This window comes from Pleurodeles waltl, chromosome 6 (assembly GCF_031143425.1).
Source record: "Pleurodeles waltl isolate 20211129_DDA chromosome 6, aPleWal1.hap1.20221129, whole genome shotgun sequence".
Lineage (NCBI taxonomy): Eukaryota > Metazoa > Chordata > Amphibia > Caudata > Salamandridae > Pleurodeles > Pleurodeles waltl.
Genome location: NC_090445.1, coordinates 918,981,502 through 919,007,065, shown reverse-complemented (window position 1 = coordinate 919,007,065; position 25,564 = coordinate 918,981,502). Strand labels below are relative to the sequence as shown.

Here is a 25,564-nt window from a genome sequence, read left to right as displayed (position 1 = left end):
TTTTCGTGAAGTGTCTTCTCCTCACTGTGACGATTGGGCACCGAACACGAATTTCGGTTTTTAGGAATGTTTCATCTGGGGAAGTAGATTTACCAATTTCCCTTTGTCTAGAATAACAGTGACTCATAAAATATGTTAATAATTTATTTTTCTTTGGCATTTATTCTACGCCAAACGTTAAAATGTATGACGCTTGTAGAGTGTTAACAGTGGAAAATTGTTTTATTGCTTTCTATTACATATCAAATGTGTCGTTGTTAATATTTGTTTAATTAAATGTTTTTCTTGGATATCATGCTTGATAACTATCACGCAAGAATCATGTTTATGCTGTGGCCTAAAACCAGGCAATGTGCTGTAAAAATGTACACAGCCAACTTTATTCTTTTTAACTTGGGTACCCAGATCCAGGGGTTCAATATGGCTGTTGTGTTTCAGCATGCTTCAAAGATCCGTTACCTAACATTTCCTCTTTAAGCTATTGCAAAGAAGCATGCACGTGAACATGAGCCACTTTTAAAAGGGTATAATAAACTGATTGAAGAGAGATCTAGATCAGAGAGAAGTATAATCATGTCTATTTCTTTGGAAGTTTCAAAATTGCGAAGCGTATGCAAAGGGATCAGTCATATGCGTATAGAGTTTTCCATACTTAGCTATTATTTATGTGTTTGTTGTGGAACATCTGTGTTTAACTTGAATTTGTATTCTTCCCTCTTGTCTCTTGGAATTTGAAAATAATGGGATGCCGATGAAAAAGCACATTGCAAAAAGTTTTGTGACTCAAATACGTAATTTCACAAAAACAGCACCAAAATGTGTGTGGATGTTTAACACTCATTTTATTTTGTGGAAATGCAAGTGTCTTTCCATTGCAAGTGGTTATCTCCCCCGTGACTGATCAATGATCTATTAGAGATACAAACTGCATAAAGCATATCCTCCAATCATGCAGCTGTAGGTACCAGCCATATAAATAGCATTGTTTTATATACCATTTCTCATAACGTATATGATACACAATATACAGAGGAACTTCACAAATATTTGGTAATGTCTTAAATACAACAGGGTGCTGAATTTAAAAGTGGAACATTCATTGTAAGGTTTGCATAATTTTCGATATATAGATTAAACATTTCGGTTTTCATGAACTGTCTTGCATAGTTGAAATGCTGCCATGAATAATGCTTCTATAAATCCAAAATATGCAAAGAAAACCAGGTCATTTCTTAGTTGTATTATCCCTTGAAAGGGTACAATCTAGATGCATCAGGTACAATAAAGATGACTTCAGAATGACATTTGATCCTAGTGTATACTGTCCCCTATGCTGGTTTTAAACCAGTCATCAAAAGATAAAAATTAAGAGTATGAGTTTGCTTGATGGTAACTCTCAATGGTGCCTTCTCTTCCACAAACTTCATAAACTTATGTAGTGCTTCTGAGCACACCCAGGTCAAGCTACTACATTGCTAATTCATACTTGGCAATTCATGTACATTTTAAAAACACCTATAATGATCAGGTTCATGGTGCAGAGTATTATAGAATAGATCCTTCTCATTTCCAACTATTTCCGTATTATACTAGGAGAACTAATACTATAAGCATAATCAACAAACATGTCATCTGTACTATCTATCTATCAATCTATGCATGGTGAGGGCACAAATTATATTTACCTTAAGGCACAAGTTTTAGTTACCTGAAATAACTCTAACTTCAAGAGCTGAATTTTTATGTTTTTTTAGTGTACCTTTAGAACCTAACTATCATGTCCCTGTAGCCTTTGTTTTTTCAGTTAATTTCTAAAGTTTGTTAAATGCTATTTCCTAACTATAACGTCCCTGTGGCCTTTTTTTTTTTGTGAATTTCTATGTTTTTGTTTAATTTTAATGCAACAGGAGGTTGGCCGCATGGCCTGCCCTGGGACCAGGCCCTTTGTCAAACCCCTTGCATGCATCAAGCACCATTTCGAGCACGGCCTTTCTCTGTGCACTGTAGGGAGTTGGGGAGCTGGCCACAGTGCCTGGCCTGTAGTCTGACCCTGCGGCCAACCCGCCATGTGCTGCCAAACTCCCATGTACACCCAACCCCACGCGGGGTTGTGAGTGAGTGGGTGTATTTTTTTCCATTAGGGTCTGGATCTGCCAATCCATCGCAGTGTCACACTGAGCACTACTGTGGATCCATGGTTTAGCCAAAATAAAACTTTTGAGCACATTTGTGCCCATGAGGGGTCCCTCAGGGACTCCACCTCCTCTCCTATGAGGTCAGGATATATCTATCCTGATCTCTTATGCCACTTTTCACTTTTATTTCCCCACCCGTGCTGAGCTGAGAAACAAAATGGCAGCTGCATCTTTCCTCTCAGGCTGTGGCCAGCCAATCAGAGCCTTGCTTTGGTGCGAGGATCTGTGATGGATTCGCATCACTAGATATAAAAATGTATTTTCTCTTTAATAACTATGCAACTGCTGAACAAATTTAGACTACATAAAAAGGCTCTTTCTGGACCAAGAACTAGCTTTCTGTCAAATTAGGTGTAATTCTGTTCAGTGGTTCTGGCAGCAGCCATGTCTAAAATCCCTATGGGAAATTGTGTATCTTTCTCTCTCTCTCTCTCTCTCTCTCTCTCTCTATATATATATATATATATATATATATATATATATATATATATATATATATATATACATATATATATATATATTTTTTTCCACTTAAAAAAACAAAGGCTGCAGGGATGTTATAGTTAGGTTCTGAATTTACTCGCACAAAACCAGAAAAATTCAGAAGTTAGAGTTATGTGAAGTAATGATAACTCATGGCCTAAGGTAACTATAACTCGCACCCATGCCATGCACATTTGTTTCTTCAATAATTTGACTTCTAAAGTTTCATCAATATTCTTATTGACGTTATAAAAGTTGTCATGAGCACTGTAATATCTGGGGTAATTAGCAGTGCATGGCAGGGGCACTATCAGTATTCCTTTGTGATGTCATGGGCATTAGGGACATTGTATGTCTTTCTTGATAATAGTGAATAAGCCTCATAACCCTTTGCAATTCAGTGGAAAATGCATTGATAGAGGGATTGTGCTGACCATCCGCAGCTCCTGTGTTAGGGCTGAGCAGCATCACCCCACTGAATAAAATGCTGCAAAGTAAAAAATAAAAATGGTGATAACGTTAAATTTATTACCATTTTGGTTTTCACTACTGTTGAGCATCATTGCGGACCATTGTTGCTCAGTGGCAACAACAGGGAGAAGTGGTGGGCACTTAAGTTTAAAGTGTGCATGCCTGGCTGCCTGTCACAATTCAGCCAGCCAAAGTGACATGCACACTTTAAACTTTAGTTTACAATGTAACCTAAGCTGTCTTAGACACCTGGGTGGAGCAGGCACAGGCCAGCATGCTCAAACCTGGAGCTTTTCTCACACTGCTTAACATTATAAGCAGCATGAGAAAAATGTCTGGAGTGGTATCTGGTGTGGTTAAGAGTGCTGGCTCTGAAACCACATGCTCCCTAACTGGAGAACACAGAGGAGGACCAGAGGAGGCGAGTCAGTGGGTAAGTACATATTTTACTGCTAATGTTATTGCCCACTGACAGGTGCTGTGAGAAACTTGCACTGCCTTGAGCCTCAACTCTAGAGCTCGCAGCCATGGTGCATTATAAACAATGTTTATAATGAGCTATAATTTATATTATTGGTTTTGATCCTAAAGGTGTGCATAGTGTCTCAGTTGGCCAACAGGACAGAATTGTTTGTCTCCCCCACTTACGCATACCACCAGCCGCTACTGATGCTGATTAGCATAGTAAGACTCCTTTACAAATTGACTAAGAGGAGAGCACTTCCTTTGGGATTGTACTTCACATTGGACTAACTCATACCTCTTATTTATTGAGCTGTGTATCTGACAATTCTTGTCAAAGTAACATGACCTATTGCCATACAATCAGAAACTACATTAGGGCAGTTGTGTGAGCCTTGCCATTTTAAAGAGGTGAGTAATACCAGGTCAGGCATTTCACTCCATGTGTTAATTCTACAGAGACACACTGCTGCACATGCATGCATCATAGCATTTTTAATATGACCATCGAGGACTAAGCAAGAATCTTTTCCCTCAGTAACACAAGATTGTAGAGCAGATGAGCCTTCTAGTGAAAACTAGCCCAATATTGTTTGTGAATTTTATTTGAGAGCAGCAATGTATTTTGAGTTATAGGACACACCCATTGCAATTCATTATTTATTGGCTCATGCTTTCAAGAATAAACATAAGTTGAGAAAGAGGAGTAAGTAGAATTAGAATAGAATAGAATTCTCACCCTCAAAGACATTGCCTTTTTATTTTCATATTTAGCTCTTGAATTTGTGTAACAACACAATTTTTCATATTTTCTGACAAACATTTCTTTCTATTTCACTGTCTACACATGACATCCCAATGGGTAAAGGATTGTTAGGTTACTTTAAAAAGCAGTGCACCTGACACGCCACTTACTATAGAGTTCTTTAGTTACAGTCCAGTATTAAATAGATGTGCTTTCTAGTTGCAAAGCAAGGTTACCACAAGCTGTAAATACAGCAAGGAAAATATGCCCCCACCCCATTTTTGCTCCAGTGCCCCAGTTAGGTGTTCAAAGACAGCTAAAACCTGGGTGCAGTGGTCCCCTCACTGGTCCAACCTTCTTCTTTAATGATAGCTATGCCTTTGATCTTTACTAAAACGTTATGGAATTCATATACAGGTTGAGGTATGGAAATATGGTTGTATAAATGTCCTGTTCAGGTTTCAAGCAAGGATATTTTATGAGTATAAGAACTTTGCAATGACAGCCCCATTTTCCAACATCAGCAGTTATGAATGTGGAAGTGTCATGTGGTTATTTAGAAGTTGTAACCTGTAGTAACTTTATCTGCTGTTACTTGAAGGACCAGCTGTAAATTCAAGGTGCAATTTGCATTTCATTTTCTCACCTACTCATATGATTCAGACGTGAAGGCAGTTTAGTAGGTAAAACAATAAAATGAAAGGGTTTTTTTCAATGAAAAATCAATCAATATTTACGTCAGTTGAAAAAATAGGTTAAAAGTCTTTTTAATTTTTACTGTAAATAGGTTGTCCTTACTATGTCAAGCATATTAGTCTTGCTTCAACAAGCAAGACTGCCTTCTGATGGATGATGCATTCTGTTCCTCCATGCTTTGTGTTTTCCATGCACTCTTTAATGGCTAGCTCACCCTGCCGAGTTCTGTGATTGAAATTCATTGCCAAATTTATTGAGAAATTAATGAGAAAACCTGCAAAGTATTGACTTTGAGAGGAAAACACAACTCATCTTGAATGAGGAGGAAAATGCAGCAATAATTTAGCCACTATTGATCTTGCCCTGTCCATGTATTGATCTTCATTTTACAATATTAATTTGCACCTGCGATCAGCTGCAAAGGGGACTGATTTGATTTCTTTGCACTGTTAATGTGCAAAGCATTATGTGCTTGTAAGGAGTAGTTCCAGGAGTCACTTGGAAAGGATGATTTTGTTCTATTTGTGCTTGTTATTGATGATGGCTAAAAATACATCATTTGTCAGACAAAATGTTAAAGTGAAAACTCATCTGAAAACGTATACCTCCTCTTAGCACCGTAGGCTGCATTTCATCCATGCGCGGAACAATCAGCAACCTGAAATCCCAACCACTTCTCATCATCATGCCCATACTGGTTCAAAGTTCATGAAATTTCTATGAGCATTGATCTCTTCTCATTGATTTTTTTGCAGCACATCTTTGAAATTTTAATTTCCCAAGCATCTGAATGTCTTATGGATGAAATACACTGGATAGAGACAGTTGATGATAAAGTGTACAACTTATCATTATTTCAAAGGGATGAAAATTGGTCAAAACAGGCAATTGCATACTTTGTGTAATGTTTTTGAGGTGATATGATAAAGGTGGTCTGATAAGCCGACGTATTCAGCAGGGAGTTAAATATAAATTTTGTCTGCAGTAGGCACACATTTTTAATGTGTCTTTTTATACAGCCATTTTCGAAAGGGAAGCTATCTGGAGAAACAGCAGGACAAAGGAACATTCCTCACTGCAGAATCATTTTCTCACAGCGGTCTTTATCACCTGCTCAAGTTTGCCTAGTTACTTACCAGTAGGGCATTTAATAACCTCTGAGTGATATAATTGCTATTGGCATCTCCTCCTTGGATGAAGTTGGTTAATGTGTAAACTACTTGTCAGCAAATAGCACTTTGTCACTGAAATCACTTACACCCTCTAGAGGAATGTCCCTGCATTGAGAAATTCAATTGTACTTTATTTAATTTTTATTAAACAGTGCACCCCCTTTTTGTTGGGTATGGTGAACTAACACTATTCATGAATTAACAAACGTGTATTTGTTTTGGAAAAATGGTATTATATCTTATTTAAGAATCTCCATTTTTAATTGGCACTCCCGCGTCTCCCTAAGAAAAGGAACTGCAGATGTTCTTATTATGTAGTTATGCTGCTAATGTGAAAAACTGCCTCATTACGAGGATCTGTTTGTAGCCAGAAAATTACTGCATTATGACAAATGCATGATTGGGAAGTTACAGGAAGATGATCATTATTGAAATGAAACTGGAACTCGTTTAATAGCTGAAACCAGCAGCTGGAATGAAGCAAATGAATGCCTTCCTGTTTTTATTATTGTAGTCAGGTTTTTCAGTCAGAAGAAAATGTGGGCCAAAATCGAAATCCTTGATTCGCTTGCAAGTTGAACACTTTCAAGAACAATGGGATTTTAGTGATAAAAGAAGTATGTTTCCTGCTTTAGTTTCTGTCCTTCACATGCAAAATGACACTATTTAAAACATTGCTACAAGTCTGAGCACAATTGCTTTAAAGTGCTGAAATATGCATTAGGCTGACAAGAAGGCTGCCTAACGCACCACATCTCAGTTGCATGCTACCAGACAAAGCGCTGCAAACACATACGTTTTCACATTTCAACATTAGCAGCCACTGTCAATTGCACTGCATTTTTAGCTTCGCTGACTACAAATTAACCGTGTCGAGTAAGATACAGAAAAATAAAAATAAATAGCAGTTTAATATTTTTACATGAAAAGGTGAACTCTAGTGGTGAATATCGAAACGAGTGTTTAATAGAACTATCTGTCTTTCATTAAAACATTGCCACAACAAATTGTAACACAAATGTAAGGGATGAATGACAGTTTATTGCTTGTCACAGTTCTGAAATTTGTGTGCTGTTTTATATAGCACAAACTCGACCTGAAGGTATCAAAGCATTTTAAATTAGCACCAGTTAGGTTAGTCAAGGACACATCAATTTTGTTTTTGCTTTTTGAGGTATGGGGAAATTAAGTGATTTGCCTAAAATCACAGATGTTGAGCTAATGCCAGCAGTCGAACCTGGTTACCCAGTTCCAAAGTCGGCACCTAGGCCTTTACACCACATCCTTTCCCCCATCACACACAGAGGTTCTGGTCACATGAAAATAGTCAAAGAGGCCAAATACTGAGTACTTTCCATTTGTTACCAGAAGTTTCAGATCACATTATTATAGAATACAACTGAGCACATTTTCCAAGTATATTTTAAAATTGCATGCTAAAATATTTTGTTCATATTTCTCATTAGAGGTAGCTCTATTAATAATTAATAAGAGCAGCATACCACTATATTATCACCTGCAGTTCATGAGGATGACATAGTTCCCATAAAATGCAGGTTTGCCACCACAGATATTTGTTTACTGCTTCGCGTATTGCATATTACAATTACCTTACACTGAGAAGAAAAGCCCTAAAAGTCAGGAGGTATTTTGAATGTGATTTTTCCTACTGGACCAAGTTAACCTGTTGTATTCCGCTTTTTAACTGTCTTGTTAAAAAATACACATGAAAAAATGTCACATCATAAACCATTTATGCAGATTGTAATGTTTCTATTGCCATTGTTGAAGAAGTTGACGGACATCAGTAAGTTGTTAATGGTTTTAGTAGACAACCATATCATCCTTCTAAAAAGTTTCCCAAGTGAATGAAACACACACACGCATGCACACACACGTTCCTTCACACAGACAACAAAGGTAATTATAGGGCCATATAATTATAATACAGTCGGATAACCCATTGAAAAGCAAATTTGGTCTTGTTAATAATTTGGGTGCTTCCTTTATGAATCTGCAGAAACTTTACATAAATGTTTTAGTCACTTATGTGCAATCAATTAGAATTTCTTGCAAATCAAGGTGGGATGTGAAGTTATGTTTGGAGTGGGTAAAATATCCATATCCAAATATATGGATTGAGAAACGCCCAGGATTCATAGACATCTTCTGACTTCTTCAAAAACGATGAATCAATGTGACGTCTAATTGTCTCTTTGATGCTGTCCAATTTTCTCCATCTGTATTTATTTGTGGGTCATTGACATGCATTAAATTGCAGACCCCAGATGTTCTATGGCATCTGTTTCTACATAGTGACCTCAGACGAGTGGAATATGGTATTTAAGGAGATAAAGGCTAGATTTAGACGTATTGGCTCAAACAGTTCATGCTGAATATATATATGGTCAAAACCAGCATAAGAAGAAAAAGCATAATTATTGCTCTACAATATTTTACAAAAGGTAATGTATAAGTAAGAACGCAAATTAATGCAAACAATGCTAAACAAGGACCATGCACCTTCACACACACACACATATATATATATATATATATATATATATATATATATATATATATTTACCAAGCAGTCACACAGTGGTCCCGGCCAGGTTCAGGAAATGCCAAAAAACATCCTTAAATTCAAGAAAAGCCAGGACACCTCCAAATGCGATGTCAATTCATATGATTTATTGGAAAATTCGATCTCCCCACCAACCGTGAATTGTGTACAGGGGTCATTCACTGTTTGGCCTACATATTGTTTTTTTACAGCTTCAGCAATAATCAACAGGAAACCTGACCAAGCTGAAGCCAATCATTTTAAACTTGTGGACCATTTACTATCAGATTTGAAGATTTCCCCTGTGGAACATGTCTTAAAGGAAGAACTATTGGACCCAGAGAAAAACTTCTGGATGTACCATTTAAAATCACTGCATCCAGATGGACTGAACATCACTGACAATACCACTTGATTTCTGCATATCTGAGGAGTTCTCAGGACTGCATTTATTCCACATTCCAATTGGAATCTTCAATCATGATGCTTTTTGAAAATCCAGCAGTGTCAGCTGTGCTGCCACTGGGCAAAACATCTTGTAGGGAAGGCGGAAGGTGAAACATTGTAGTGGAAAGATATTTTTGTTCTTTGGTGAGACTATCTGTTTGAATCACTTCTTTCTAGGATATTTCATTTTTTTGTGACTCATTGTATCCTTTGGGATCCAGATTTTTGCCCTGGCTAGCTGTTGTTTTCTTGTGATCCTTCATCTTCAATATATATATATATATATATATATATATATATATATATATATATATATATATATTCACAGAAAAAACTAAGGATTATAGAACGTAATAGTTAGCCTCATATTTAATTGTACAATACCATAGAAATTCAGCTGTTATAGTTAGAATTATTTCAAGTAGCTATAACTTGTGCCCGAAGGTAACTATAGCTCATGCCCCTCCATGCACATCTCCTCAATATTTTTACTGCAACTATTACATTGATATTATCAATGATCCTATTAAAGATGTTATGAGTGTTGTAATATGTGAAGTAATTAGCAGTGCATGGCGAGGGCATGAGTTATAGGTACCTTAGTCCACGAGTTATGGTTACATGAAATAACTTCAACTGTAACAGATGAATTTCTATGGTTTTATACGTTTAAATATGAGCTTAACTATAACATCTCTGTAACCTTTGTTTTTTAAGTGAATTTCTGTGTTTTAAAACTAAAATTATATTTCCTAACTATAGCGTCCTTGTAGCCTTCGTTTTTTCAGTGAATTTCTTTTTTTTTTTATGTTGAGTAATTTTAAATACTAAACATAAATCCAACCACTACTGCCCATGGCTTTTGGCCACATGCGGCGGCGGATGGCCGCAGGGCTTGGCCTGTGCTTAGGTGGTGCTTCTAACCCAATATAATCATCTAACCCCGCACCGCACACAGCCTTTGGTTGTCCATGGAGGGAGTTGGGTGCAGGGCCTGGCCTGTGGCCAGGCCCTGCAGCCAGCTCTCTATAACCACCCAACCCAATTAGAATGAGAAATGTTCTGACAAATTAAAAAAAAAAAAATTGACAATTAATACGAGTGATATCACCATTCTGTATGTACCTTACATATTTGAAGTGGAAAATAAATTAAAGCTGAGAAATGACAAATCACACACCTAGATTGGAACCTTCAACCTTCTGAGTGAGGGTCTGAGACCTTAACCAATAGCTCCTATGTAACTCCTTACTGTACATTGTTCAGTCATATCTATGACATTCAAACCAAATGTGTTGATGTGACAAAGACATAAATGTTCCACCGCAAGCAATGTTTGACTTTCAAAACACAAGTGAATAAATGGACACACTGCAACGAGATACCAATATTTGAACCTTCAACCTTCTGAATTACAGTCCAAGAACTTTAAAAGTAGGCCAGAAGAGACTCTTTTCTGTTGTGCATCAAAACATAACTATAGCATTCTAATGAAACATCATGCTAGTGTGACGTTTCAAGTTATTTTATGAGAGAGACCATTGCAATAACAATCTCTTTCTTTCTTCTACCCATTATGCAATGGAAGAGAGAGAGTGAGAGAGAGAGAGAAAGAGAGAGAGAGAGAGAGAGAGAGAGAGAGAGAGAGAGAGAGAGAGAGAGAGAGAGAGAGAGAGAGAGAGAGAGAGAGAGCAAAAGTGACAGGACCTTGGGGGGAGCCAGAAGGCGCCCATCGACCCAGCCGGCTCCCCGTCTCATGCGGTAGCCGGCATTGCTCTCTCTCACAGGGAGCTGCTGGAAATGTAGCTTGCTGCATGCAGGAGCAATCTTTTCATTTCTTTCCCTGCCCCCTGGCAGCGAGCAGGTAAAGAGATAAAAACTCCACTCCCACCAAGCGGGAGCAGTTTTAATGCTCTTGCTTACAGGGAGCAGAGTTACATTTGCTTTTGCTTGGCATGAGCTGTGACAGCTCCCGCCAATCAAAAGCAAACAGCTAGCTCCCGAGGGTGGGCACCTTGGGAGGTAGCAGGAACAGGTCCTTGGTGGTAGCGGTCCCCAAAGCCATTATTTGTTCCAGGAGGGGGGCCGTGCGGCCCCCTCTTTAGTTCAGCACAGGGCTAGGTCTGGGGTGGACTGGTCCCTAGGGCCTTATTTTTATACATAACCTGGAGAGGTGGTGGTTCCTCACATCTATTTTAATTGTAGTGCTGCGGAGGTGGTGGTCCCCAAGCCTCAGGAGTCTGTGCACCCCCTGATTTAGATTAGATTGTTTTTGTAGTTGTGGGGAGGTGGTGGCACCATGGCCCAGGGGGGTCTGTGTGGCCCTCCTGCATAATTTATTAGTCCTAGCTCTGTGGAGGTGGTGGTCCCTGGAATGTCCTCAGGCCCCTTGGTTTAGTTTTTTATTGTAGCATCGAGGAGGTGGTCCCCTGGGGCATAGGATATTCTACACACCTCCCGACATAACTTGAAATTCAACCCCGGGGAGGTGGTGGTCCCCAGAGCTTTTAACAGCCATAGGAGGGGGCCTGTGCACCTCCCTCCTCAATAATGAAAATGACTATGCCTCCAGCACCTGGTCATGCTTGTTTTTTTTTTTTTGATTCATGGTGGAATTCTCATGAATTTAAAAACAAAAGTGCACCAAGGCTAGGTGGTTAAGGTAAACATAACCTGCCGCCTTTCCTTTTTTTCATTTGTTTTTAGACTCAGCTGAAGCCAAGTCTAAAAATGACCGCCAATACTTCCTGGTTGAAGTGTTAGCAGTCAATCAGATCTCTGAATGAGATCCAGAGGATTTGCAAAGTGTTTGCATCTCCAGATATGCAATTTTGTTTATCCTTTAATATCTCCAAAACTGCTGAATGGATTAACACCAAATATAAAACAATATGATCTCCGGTCTAAAATTTACCTTTCTGCCAAATTGAGTGTCATTGTGTCCAGTGGTTTGAATTGCAGGCATGTCTAAAGAGTCTATGGGAATTAACATAGGAAATGCTCTTTTTTTCCCATCCCCCTTTTTTTCTTCCCCTGCTTGATGGATCACCCTTTACATTCACAACAGGACCCTTGGACATACCTTTTTTGGAAAACATTGCCAGGATTCGTCTAATGGCACCAAAGATATATCCAAGGCAAAAAATGCTTTTTCCATGGAAAGTAGGTCTTAACTATACCTACCTACTGGCAACCACCAGACGGTATATATATATATATATATATATATATATATATATATATATATATATATATATATATATATATATATATATATATGTATATATATATATATATATATATATGTATATATATATATATATATATATATATATATATATATATATAGATACACAAAGAGATAGATATACAAAAACACTGGATAGTCCCCAAATTTAGGTGGTCAGCAGCTCCTGTTAGAACACCAAGAGCACCCTACAACACCAACACCCTAAATTTGCTCACCTCAAATGTTTACTTTCCTAGCAAAGTTTTTAAGCATAGCACAGTGCCACCCACACTGAGGTAGGAAGTCACAAAGTCTTTTGCCATTTATACAGCAAAGTTTTTAAGCATAGGATTAGTACAGTGCCATCCATGAAGATGTAAATTAGAAACTATTTTCACCACTCCAGGCAAAGTATTACAGCTTTGAATGGTAGCTAAACATGTTCAGGGGTTTCTTTTGGTTATCCCAGGTTGGCTTGGATGGTATTTTATCAATTGAAAGCTGTAATACTTATTGTTCCAAGCATATTATTCGAAACATGTCCACATGTATGATTTCTGTCATGTTGCTTTTCTCATGGAGAAAGTATGAACAAAGTCACTTAACAATAACCAGCTCACGAGGAGTTAAATCCATGTGAGGAATTCCTTGCCTGAAAACATTCCTCTATGAAGTGCATAAAACAAACAGAGAGTAAGCAGTGATTTCTGAAGCTAAGTAAGCTATTCTGCGGGTAATACTGTTTAGGCTGACCTTTATGTTTTCATGACAGCTACATTTATTTGACTTATTTTGCAAAAACATATTTTTGACAACATTTATGTTTAGAGGAATGGCAGAAATGCATATATGCATTAAGCATAATTAACTTTTGTAGCTTTTTGTGTGTGTCTGTTTGTGTGTTTATTTTCACTCTCAGTGGAACTAACAGGCAAAAGAAATATACAGAGTGGACTAAACAGTAAAGGAATTATTTCAAACACTACCAACTGAAATGTTTCTAATTGTAGCAGGCAGATTTTAGTTTTCTGATCACAGCTGCAAGCAAAGTGCCTGCTATCATTTTCTGCTGCCACATTAGCTTCAGCAATCCCAACTTGAATTGACATCACAGACCGTTAAAATGTTATCATTTGCACAATGATTAATCCCCCAGTACACTGACATGACTTAAATATTTAGAATTTTGCCTTTAATGCATGTAAAGCAACACGATTAACTTCAGTGCACTCCAGCGCATTTAAATATGTATCCTTTTTTAGCTGTGGGCTATTTCTGCGTGTAGGAATCATTGAGTATATTTGGTCTTGTCAGCCCCTATTTGTATGGCCAATTTTGGATATTGGCCTGCATATGATAACAGGATATCTGGTCCTTTCAAAGGTTGTCTGATTGCATGCCTCATTTGGCATGGTATGTGATTCCCTGCTATGCTAGCTGCTTATTCATTCAGGTTTTATTGCTGTGTAATTTTCTTATTCTAAAATAAAAGCTCTCCAACAAAAAGTACTGTGCATTAGGCCGCGGTAGCCTACTCAAATGGATATTAATACAGTTTATCTTTAAAAGGACGAATAATGTATTTGAAACAGATAAAGGCCCTCTAGTACATGAGGAATGTTAATATCTAATGGCATAGTTAATAAAGAGAAATTTCACAAGGGAAACTTGTTTTATGGCTTTTGATAGAACAGGCTTGTAATCTGACATTTTTAAATGATATAATTTTGCAACACGTTTCATCTCTTTTACTCAGTAGTCTGTTGTATCTAACTTTTAATCAAATCTAACAAACTAAACGTAACTACATTTTGAAGGCAATCAACCTTTGTGTAAATAAGTGCACATATATGTTAGACACACAAAATATTCACATGCCAAATATTTCATAGGTAGCTGGTACTGAAGTGTATCATTGGAAATAGCTGAGTCTACCCTAAAACTAAAATTACCATTGTTTTCAATTCAGCTACAAAACTGGCTTATAAATGTGATTTAGGCCGTCAGGCTGCTCTTGGTGGTATTCCACACTGTAGTATTTAATACGCTTGCCAGAAATATTCAAATACCTCTGCTCATTGAAGTGCTGGGTATTGTGTTGACTTTGTCTCGGTGACTCAATGTGTACACCTCATGTAGGATAGTGTTTGACTCAGGTATCTCAGTGCTCATGGTTACGATCTGTGTTCCTTTGGGTCTCCTGTATTAGTAAATGTACTATAAGGCCTTTCATTACTGGTTTTTGATGAATAATCATTCACTCCACAGCTCCTGTTGATACTAACAGCGTTTACAATACCGTGATCACATTTCATTTTCGACTCTAGAAATAGACGTTGGGATTAATGGACTTTAGGAAGAATAATTCATGTGCATTAGACTGTTGATTTAAAAACAAACATACAAACATGTATGATTTGACTTGATTTGTAATCCGACTTACCTTCTTTATAAGGAGAAGCCCATTTCCTGTGCTACAGAAAATGAATTGCATTTTTTTCACCTGATGCATATAAAATAGGTTGTGTGCCACTTTACCATTGCATAGACCATCATCTCGAAAGAATATGGGTTTAATAACAATGTTATAGTAGACGACTGGACGGCTATTGGTAGAAATGTAATTGTGTACGCTAATGTCCATGCTTCACTTCCAGAGTGGAGAATTTGGGCCCTGAAATGCAGGAAGTTTGCTTTCCTGTCCCCTGCCTGCATTGCACGTTGCCCTGCTGGAGTGCTATGCTGTACATGAAAGCTCTAGGGGAACTGCAGGTGCATATAGCCTAGACCTCTCCAGATCCTTGAGCTCTTTTAAACACTTCCCTGACTAGTGGCTATTGAATCTTCGCTGTCTTGAGGAAGTCCAGCCAAGTTTGGACTGAGATCAAATATTTCTTTTAGTTGCCGATGATAATTTCGCTGGACGTCACTACTACTACTGTATAACTGCAAAATATGAAGTAGGTTTTTTATTTATGGATTGTTTTTTGTTACATTTTAATCCCCTTATCACTTGGACTCAGATCACTGCGCCGAATCTTTTAATGGCACATGTTCTGTTGTAAATACCATTCTTTGATGCAGTCTTTCCGAGCCTGTTTTGTCATTTTTACCAGTTTATTTAATTAAACAGGATCTACATTTAGGCCATCCTTGGTTTGATGTTTCTTCACAAGTCAATATTTGTTTTAAAAATTGCTTGATCAAATGAATTCTGAGGGATCATTGTTCTACAATCATCATACAGCCATTTTCTATTCTTGTAGAACAGAACTGCTGTATATAATTATTTCCTCCTAACTACTGTGTAGTTACCAGTATGACTGTGAGAGGTCTAGGTCATCTTTTTCTTATTGGCAGTCAGAAAAATCAGACTGGACTGGAATGGTGCATCACAGGACACTGTTTAACACTCTTTGTCAAGGGAACTACATTTTCTACCTCATACCATTGCAGAGCATATATGTATTTGGCAGAGAAGGAAGCTCAGATTAATTATGGGACATATTCATCTGTGTTATGTTTCTCCCTACCAATTCAGTGTACGACTGAATAGATCTTTGGGATCTCGATGCTCTGCTTTGGGAAACCAGGGAAGCTGAGTGATGTTTCATGGCCATAGATGTCAAATTACTTGATATTAGTAGGGTCACTTCCAGTACGTCCTGGTATGTTATCCTGCAAGTGAAAGGTCAGGCAAAGACTCCACCTCATCGAGTTCTAAAACAACAGAAATGATCATGCATGTGCTTTTGAATAGATACCCATCCTGTGGAAAGTGGAAACACAAGGCCCAACATTGTTAATGATGTTTCCTGGATAACTATGACTGACACAATATTTGCCTCTAGACACAAGGCATGTTTTACAGACTATGTAAAGCACACACCACACACATTTCCCTTCACGTGGAGTGGACTTGGCATCGCAGTCTCTGTATGGGGGATTTTCCCTCAATTTGTTAGGTGTATTAACAAAAAGAGCTTGTACTCCAGGTGACAACATGGGGAAAAAATGAGTTCTCGTTCAAGCGTACTTTGCTGCTGAAGTAGAAGCTCAGTACGGGTAAAATAAAATGTTAATTATTGCTCAAAAGGGGTGCCCATTGCAGCATTCCCGCATGTGCCAATTGCCTAGAGTATTTGGGATCACTCATTTGTTTATCCTTTACATACCGATTACCATACCATCAACCTAGCCTAATTTTGCCATTTATCAAGAAGTGTTTAAGCTTGCTGCAAAAAACATTTAAGGGACCTATTTCCCCCAACTTAAGTCACTGGTGACATTTTAGAACATATAACTATATCATAATTGCACCTACGAGGCTCACAGCAATACTTACACAGCCCACACCAAATATTTGTTTACATCATTTGGCTTTTTGTTTACCTTTGTACTTTGCATAATTTCTTTGTGGACACAGAATGCTTTTGACACTCTCATTTTGTATTATGTTTAAAAGAAATATCTAATTTGGTTATTGAACTGTCTACATTGTCAATATTTACCTTGGTCTTAAGACATATGCCAAAGCACCAATGATGACTTGGATCTAACCAGTCACCTTTCAGAAAGCCCTTCTAGGATGCGAATGGCATCTCATTGTATATTATTGCCATAACATGTTTTTTCCTGTTGAATCCACAAAATAGGTAGAGGGGTGATCATTCAGAATATAGAGTTTATCTAAATCTTAATTGAAACAGAATGACATTTTCATGGTTAAATGGAAATTATCGCCAAATAAGCATCACTGGTATGGTGTAAGGAGAAGCAGTTGTTTCCCTGCAATCTGCCAAATACTGATTTGAAGTGAGTCCATTTATAATATGTGATTTTCGTAATCAGGTTAGCCTCACAGGGACTGTCTCTGAATGAAGTTAAAGTTACAGCTGTTTAGATCTGAAACAGACTAAGGTGATGGTTCAAAAAGGCACTGATCTGTAACTTGGCCACAAAACGTCCAAGTGACTCTGAAAGCAAGGACGAGCTACAGGGTCATACCACTGAAATTTGGACCTTGTCTGTCCCAGGAAAACAGACATGGTCCAGACGGGCATTAAACCAGACAGACAGACAGACTGAGGTCAGCAGTGGAGAAGAAGGGGGCATTTGTGGCATGGCAGAAACCTGAGAAGAGAGTTCAAACCAACTTTGCTATTCTGGGAGCAAGGTTCCATGTTTTCCAGTCAGGACCCCTCAGCTCCTGAATAGTGTAGCAGGAAGGTATGATCATGGATCAAGGGATGCTTCAACTAAAGTAGGAGTGGATAGGATTATAATAAATCTGACATTGATCCTTCTGTGGCTGCATCCATGACAGGTAATATAACTGAAACGTATTTGAAGGGTTTTTGTTCCCAATATCCTTCAAAAGCAAGTATTCAAATTCTTGCAGAGCAATCACAAATCAATAGGCATTTGGTTATTCAGTGTGAGCCTTACGCTAAGCAATTGTTTCAGTGTAAAATATTTATGCCTTTCACCTCATTTGGGCACAGCTCAGGTAGAATGATAAACTGTATAGCATTGTCACCCACTTTATAGTGGAGTTTTTGGTCAAAAATCACTAAATAGATTTGAGAATCCAAGCCACCCCTTGAACAAAGTGGATTGGTAGGACAAGCCTCACCAGCCACAAAGCCTCCAGTTCCTTATTGTGTATGCACTCTCACTTTCACGTCCGCTGCTGGGCCACTAAAAGGACAGTCACAAGTAGTGTATCACTTCCAATGAAAACAAAACTTGTCAAGTCCTAAGGAAAAGAGAGAAGGTGGAACTTTTTTAATTTAGGCATTGTTTATGCATTACACTTCAGGATAATTTCATTAATTGACTGATTTCATATAGCAGTTTCAAAAATATCCATCTTTGGATCAGCAGTCAGAAAGTGGTGTGAAAGTATGCGGTCTCTGTGCAACAGGAGACAAAACGCTGGCATTTTGGATACAACAGTAGGGTTAATTATGTAAATCGCAGCACAAGAAAGGTATTTGGAGCACTCTTCTAGGGGCAATCTCATAATCAAAGGAAGATATGGAGCCTGTGGTCTTCATGTGGACCACACAAAGGTAGGTGTGAACCAAAGTGAGAATGAGAATTAGTATGTTAGCAGTGCTAGCTATTCCCTGGCAGGTCAAATCACATGGGGCTTAGTTTGGCCAAAAAGCCATTGCATAAGATTTAGGACAGGGTTCTGCAAAGTCGGTCCTGGAGAGCCGGGTCCATGCCATATTTTTAGCATATCCACATTTAGAAAAATGTAGATTTCTGAAACATCTTGTTTCTGAATGTGGATATGCTAAAAAACTGGCATGGACCTGGCTCTCCAGGACCGACTTTGCCGAACCCTGATTTAGGAGTATTTGAAGAGATAAGGACTAGACTTCACAGGTAGGTGAGGAAGGAAATGAAAATGTTACCTACCGGAGCCAAATGCTTTTTTTGCACGAATGTGTATTAAACTGATGGTAATTATTTAGTTTTTTTCACAGCAATCCACCGAAATTAGCAAATGTGTGCATTAGTTTCACGTTATTTTCTGTGCCATGTAAAAACTTTTGGTTCATAATATGCCCCACAGTATTCACCTGCTGTAGAGTCTCAGACACTCACACATACACAACAAACACAAATTCAACAGACACACATATGGTAATAGATTCACATTTTACTTTCAACGTGATATTGTTATAATTCATTGACTTTCCCTATAGTCTTTTATTTGATGTGGTTATGCATGTTTAGAAATAATTATTTGCAATATTTTTGAGCGACCAACCACAATGTTCCACAATCCTAAGATGCTACCTAATGTAAAGGTTAAAATAGTGTCCGCACATATTAACATGAAATACATGCTTTCTTTTTTCTTTTCAATATTTATTTTTCATCCACGACTTTAGCTTACCCAAGGCTCATTCTCTAATTATCCACGAGGTCAGTAAGCAAAATTGGGAAGAAACTGGGAGATCAATACAAATTATCCCTGAGCAAACCAGTGCTGACAGTTTGAATTGCAGCATATGTTTACCCAAAATCAGGCAATTTATCTTAATATCAGCAAAGTAATGCAGTGCAGGTGAAAGGTCAGGCAATCTCTCCACCTCATAATTACCTAGTTCTAAAACAGGAAAGTGGTATTGATTGTCCTGGCTTGAAGTGGGTGGGACGTGCCAATTTCTTGCCCTAGCTCTGCTGGGCTGGTAACCCCGGCACAGTAAGGATTTGATTGAATGTATGTGGATGCTCTATGTTTATTCCCCGCGTGTTCCTCTTTTTTTCCACATGTTGTTAAGGAGCTCTGTAATACAGTTTACATATGGAGAGCTGAGGATGGAGTCAATATGGGTTAACCCTGTTATTATTACTCATTCCTCCAAGTGACAGCTGTCGTGTGTAGTCCACATTAGCCCTCAGCAATCATACCACCAATTAAACATCTGTAAGAATTCGTATCGTAAGCAACTACTGCCCTTTTATTTTACTTTCTTCTGCACGTGAAATTCAAAATAAGTAGCTCAACTATTGAATATAATTTCGACTTTTAACACGACAATTGTCCCATTGAAATGGAGTATGCTTTCAGGCACATGTAGAAAATAATGCACTGTCTAGAGCATCACCACACACAATCGTGAAACGCAATTTTTTTAAGTTGATGCTTTTCATATCTTTCACTTATTTAACTCTACATTTGAACAGAAAAATGTACGTTGATATTGTGAAATATAAATGCAGCAATTTCTTTTCTTTCATAACTGGGTATGGATATTGCACATTCAAGTGCTTGAAAAATGTAACTTCACGGTGCCTATCCCCTGCAAGTTACATTTGCATGAAATCAATAGTTGCAGACTTTCCATCTTTTCCGATCACCTTTCATCAGATCAGATTCATTAAGTCAAGCCATCATTGTGATTAAGAGACAAGCAGGAAAGGCAGTGACATGCTGTTCACAAATATCCTGTGCCACAATATTGTTCACTAATCAAGAAATGTAGCAGATTCTTTCATCTTTGTAGAAGGTGTCATTTTGTGAAGCAGTATTAGAGACTCGCCTGTCCAAGGGCACTAAATGCTTTTGCTTGACACACTGGTACAAACCCAGGCAATGGCATGACAAATTGTCCCCAAAGTCAACGCTGACAGCTGCTGATGATTAATGGTCTGATTATGAAGTGGTTTTACACATATAGAATTTACATCACAGAGAGTTAGAAATTTTGCCATGTCACATCCTCCAAGGCACTTTGAAGAGCTTCCCTATTTGCAAAGAAGGAAGGCGAAATCCCAGCAAAAGCCATGTCATGTAAAATCAATATAGCGGATCAATGCTTTATTAACAAGAAAATGTCTTACTTCACATTCCGGTGCAGACCTTTGTCTCCGGGTTGCATGATGGAATGTCAAATCAGATCTCAGTCTTCAACTTTGTGTCATGTTATTGAGTGCGTATGTGTGAGCCTCCTTTCATTGATTACAAGATGCTCTGTGTGCGCAAAAGTGGAGCACTTGTTAGTCATAGTGGTCAGGTTTTGGGGGGGTTCTATGATGTATGGCCTGGCCTTTCTTTAGTACACCTGTTGCCCAGAAACCTGCTGAGTTGCCTGGTGCTAATCATGAAATTACATGCTGCCTAATGAGTGATGGCCTAAATTGCAGGCTGGGTAATGAATAGAAGAAGGCAGTTCTTATTAGCCTCAGAAAGCCCCATTGATTTATGTCAGCCATGCACTCTGAAGCTGCCATGCTGAAAACAGCATCTACATCAAGACGTAATATACTCTGATAAGCAGTGCTTGAAATGGAAAAAATAAAGTGCAGGTACTCTGTGCCAGAGTACCTGCTTGTTTCTGAGAAGTGCTGGTACTCTCCAATTAAAAGTATTACGTTTTTCTTGAGATGTGCCGGTACTCTCCCTCTCAAAATAAAAATGTGCCGGTACTCAGTACCGGACAGTACCGGCCCATTTAAAGCACTGCTGATAAGTATTTTCATCTTTAGCTCGAGTCCTTGGGCCTGCGGGAGCAGTTTTTGAGTCCAGTTGTGCGATATTAGAGCTCTATGACTCCTTATAAAGCTTGTTAAACGCAATGTGTGGAGTCTCCTTGAGTCAGGGCCGTGAATCATGCACTCGCCACAGCACCACGTGCGGCTGATTTATTACCAAGCACAGTTCATAGTCAAAATTACAATTTGGGAGGAGGGGTGAAGATTAATTACTCTTTGTGGTCTGTAGTTTCATGAGGCTAGTGCATTGCAGCTTTAGAATGATAGCGCCCTACATCAGTTTGTAGTCAGCCATTCACTGATTATTAAAGCTTTGCAAGATTAAGTGCTCCTACTGCCTGCTTGGTGCTCAGGCAATATGTTGGACAAAAAAGGACCACAGGGATAAATCTGCAGCATAAAATAGCTAGACATATGTCATAATTGCCAGTTTCTCATAAATCCACATTTGGCAGAGAAAGCAGCCCATGATGCACCATTATATGATGCCTGGCGTGATTGCCATGTGCTGCCTGAATAGTTCTATTTCTGCAGTAACATGGAAAAAAAAAACACATTTAACGTTTTCTGACCTCGTTTCTATTGTCCAAATCTTTCTTGATTTTGAGAACCTGCAATGCAATTGAACGTTAATGGATCATTATCAGTTTTGGAGTTATTTCCATTTTCTTTTAGCATTTTAGGAAATAGCTGATGAACACAAATTCAAATGAAAACAGCATATTCTTAATTATTTTACAGCGCTGAATGAACCAACCATAGACTACGGTTTCCAGAGGTTGCAGAAAGTCATTCCACGACATCCAGGTGATCCAGAAAGGTTACCAAAGGTCAGTAAAAAGATGTTTTAGTAACTATGAAATATGAACTTTGAGATTGGCGTAATACTTCCAGATATGCCTGATGAAATGAGGTTTAAAAGATTACAAACTGAAGCAATACATTTATGGAGATGTTTCTCGCAATACAACAACATACAATAAACATATTTTGTGCACTGCTCGCCCACGTTTGAGAGCTTTGTGCGGCTTTCTGTGAAATGGCAGAGTGCACTAACAGCACTTTGGGCTTAATCTGGTAGCTACATGCGAGAGTCCAGATGGTAGGTGGTGCATTTCCAACAGTCTGAGGAGTCATTCAACCTTGTTGAAGACATATGGGCCTTGTTTAAAAATTGGTGGACAGAATGTGGTGTCACAAACGTGGTCTGTCACGCTGTCACAAAGTCGGTTAGTGCTACCAACAGGTTGAGGAATTCTGGGATGCAGGGGATAGTTGTCAGAACATGGACATTTACAACTTGAGCTGCACTGTGGATGGAAAGCAAACAGTTAGTCCTACTTAAAGGCTTTTTCCAGGAAGGGGACAGCTGTGGTTGGCATGGTAATAGTTTATTGTGGATGAAGTTTGCTTCTTTGAAGAAAATGTAGGGTTCTGCTTGAGAAATCATCTTGATGTTGAAGATATATGTGAGAATCTTAGAAGAGTGTATTTTAGTGACTGAGGCATTCTGAAGTTCACAATCTTTGGTGGCCTTTTTTAATTAGTTCATTGGGAAGGTCAAGATCTGAAAAGACAACAAGTTGGAGTACTGCAGAATAGGATGTGTGGCTTGTAAGTGTGACTATTGCTATATTTAATGGCCGGCTGATTGTGCTATTTTCTAACTAAAACATTGATCAGTTTTGTAAGAATTATGCATTGAACGTGGCACGCAGAGAGGGAGGTAGTAGGTTAATTGAGTGATTGACAATTTAGAAAACTACACTGCTTTTATTGTTGACGTTTATAAAGCATTTCATATGGTAGTGACAATTAGACTTAGTGATAATATGTTTGTGGTTTAAGCCTCTTGATTGAGTGCGTCTACAGTATAGACTATAACAGTTTCCAATTGCATCATCTGACATTTAAATGCATTTAAGGCATTGCTGTCATATAATTCTGAATTACACATTTTGTAAATGCCCTTGGAAGGCAACTAAAATAAGCTGAAGAGATGTTTCTCAGCATCTGTTGTCCAAAATATATAGACCCGGGAGAGAACCAATTTCTATTTCAAGTGAAAAGATTCTGGAATGACTCAGTCATTACCAAATATTTATCCTCTCTTATCTAAAACAGGAAAATCCTGGAAATTAGTATATTCTCCCAGTCCTCTCTGGGGTCCCATTTCTGTACATCAGTAAGTATCTACTCAGACTGGGGACTGTTTTTGGCTGTTAATATTCCCAATACTAACAGGGCATTACATAAACACCGCTCTCTCAACATCTTGATTTGTGACTATGGGTGACCAGCAGCTTAGCGCTGTGGATCAAATGTATTTTGGAAACACTGGCCTACCTCTTCTGGCACAAAACCACACAAGTTATATATATTTTCCTCTAAGTACTACTACTGGTTTGGCCATATTGGTTCTTATATCCTTAGGTGTGATTTAAAAATTAACACAAAGATCATTTCAAATTACAGCTCGCATGTTTGTGGTCACAAAGGAGGCAGTACCGCTTTATACCCCCTGCCATGTGAGCATGTGCTTTCCATAAATTAAATGACCCTCAGGGCATTTTATTTATTGTATTTGTCTAATGTGCACATTTGTGACATTCTCTGAGGCTGACTGCACCGGTCCCTTTTACTGTAGAAGTATGGTTTACTGGTACAGGCAGTGACTCCATTCTGCGGGACACAGCTAATAATACAAACAGAAAGTCGAAAAATGCTTAGAGGGCAGCTCCTGACTCAATATTAATGATTCGTAGTTTACCAAAGTGATGAGAAGGTTAGAGGGTATTAATGTGCATGCATTACATCAATGCAATTCAGCAACCTACTCATTGTTAACTTAATTGTTAAACTTTTCTTTCCATTTTATCTTTGCATAGTTTCATCAGGCATATATGTATTTGCATGTCTATGAGGAATGTATGATTAAATGGCGCTGGCAAAATAATAGAAGAATTATTTAGGGTAAACATTCCCTGTTTTCATTTTGTCTTAATGTAAAAACATAGTTTGAAGATGAAAGCAAACATCCCACTGATACATATATTTTAGATACTACAAGATGTACATCAACTTCCTGCATAATGAAATAGTTCAATTAAACGTGTTCTGCTCCAGTAGCCTGTACTGATTTCAATCTGAGCAGTCCCTCTCTGATCTGTGATTATTTTACTCTTGTTTTCCTTTCATTTTCTAAAGCTTGAGTCAGTTTAATCTTTTGTTTACAAAGCTTCGTTATAAGTCCATGACTTAACAGACTAGCAAACGAAAGCCAGCATTAACATCCGAGGTGGCTTTTTCTTTTGCACTCAACAAAGACAAAAGTTATTTGTGTTGTTTATATTTTCACACATATCGCGTCAATTTTATATTGATTTACAAAATTAATGATGTCAAGCCTGCAGTTATTCTCTTTTCTGATCGCATAGTGGGCTTTGATATTATTTAATTTCATGAAATGTCCGACTTTTGAAGTACACTGGAAAAACACACAAGAACTGATGTTTTCAGGAAACAAGTGGTAAAGGACCTTCTTATTTGGCTATGTCTTGATCACGAATACTAAATAGTAAAAGAGAACTATATTTATTTTCTCCAAAACCATACATGATATCTCTACCATGAAAGTCAGTTTCCAATGCTGAATCTGAACATGCTGGCTTAAGGTACTCAGTAATGAAAGTGACTAGTTACTAGTTTTAGATGCCTGTCAAACTCAAACTCTATAATTAGTCTCTCTTTACTGTACATCAAGTGGAAAGTAATGCATTTTTCAAATAATTGCAACAGTTGTCAACATTGAAACCCAAAATACATTGACTTTCATAGTTTATGTCTTCACAGTGGAAGGCAGGTTGAGACTGATAGCTCAGAGAGCAACTGGTGTCCTGGAATATCTATAAAATGCGGCAATATAATTACAATTTAGTTAAGAGATTCCAGGTGCTTGCCAAGAAATGGGTCCAACTCAAGTTTGTTTAAGGGATCTAGCTTCCCTTCAGGGGAAAACACGAGGCAATCCTTTATACTCAAGCCACGTCCTCCAATAAAGCCTCGATGCTTGAGATGCAGTTT

At 38.2% G+C, this 25,564-nt stretch overlaps 1 protein-coding gene across 18 annotated transcripts in view; it reads left to right on the top strand.

The window, feature by feature from the left end:
• The window catches only part of EBF3 (EBF transcription factor 3), a 165,415-nt gene that overhangs the window by 121,417 nt on the left and 18,434 nt on the right, over positions 1–25,564 (top strand). For all 18 annotated transcript variants that reach the window (XR_011204928.1, XR_011204927.1, XR_011204931.1 and 15 more), the window contains exon 11: positions 22,223–22,311. Coding sequence is in view for 10 of the 18 variants with exons in the window: in XM_069239724.1 (XP_069095825.1) it covers positions 22,223–22,311 (89 nt within the window). In the remaining 8 variants the exon portion in view is untranslated. The remainder of the gene's footprint in view (positions 1–22,222; positions 22,312–25,564) is intronic.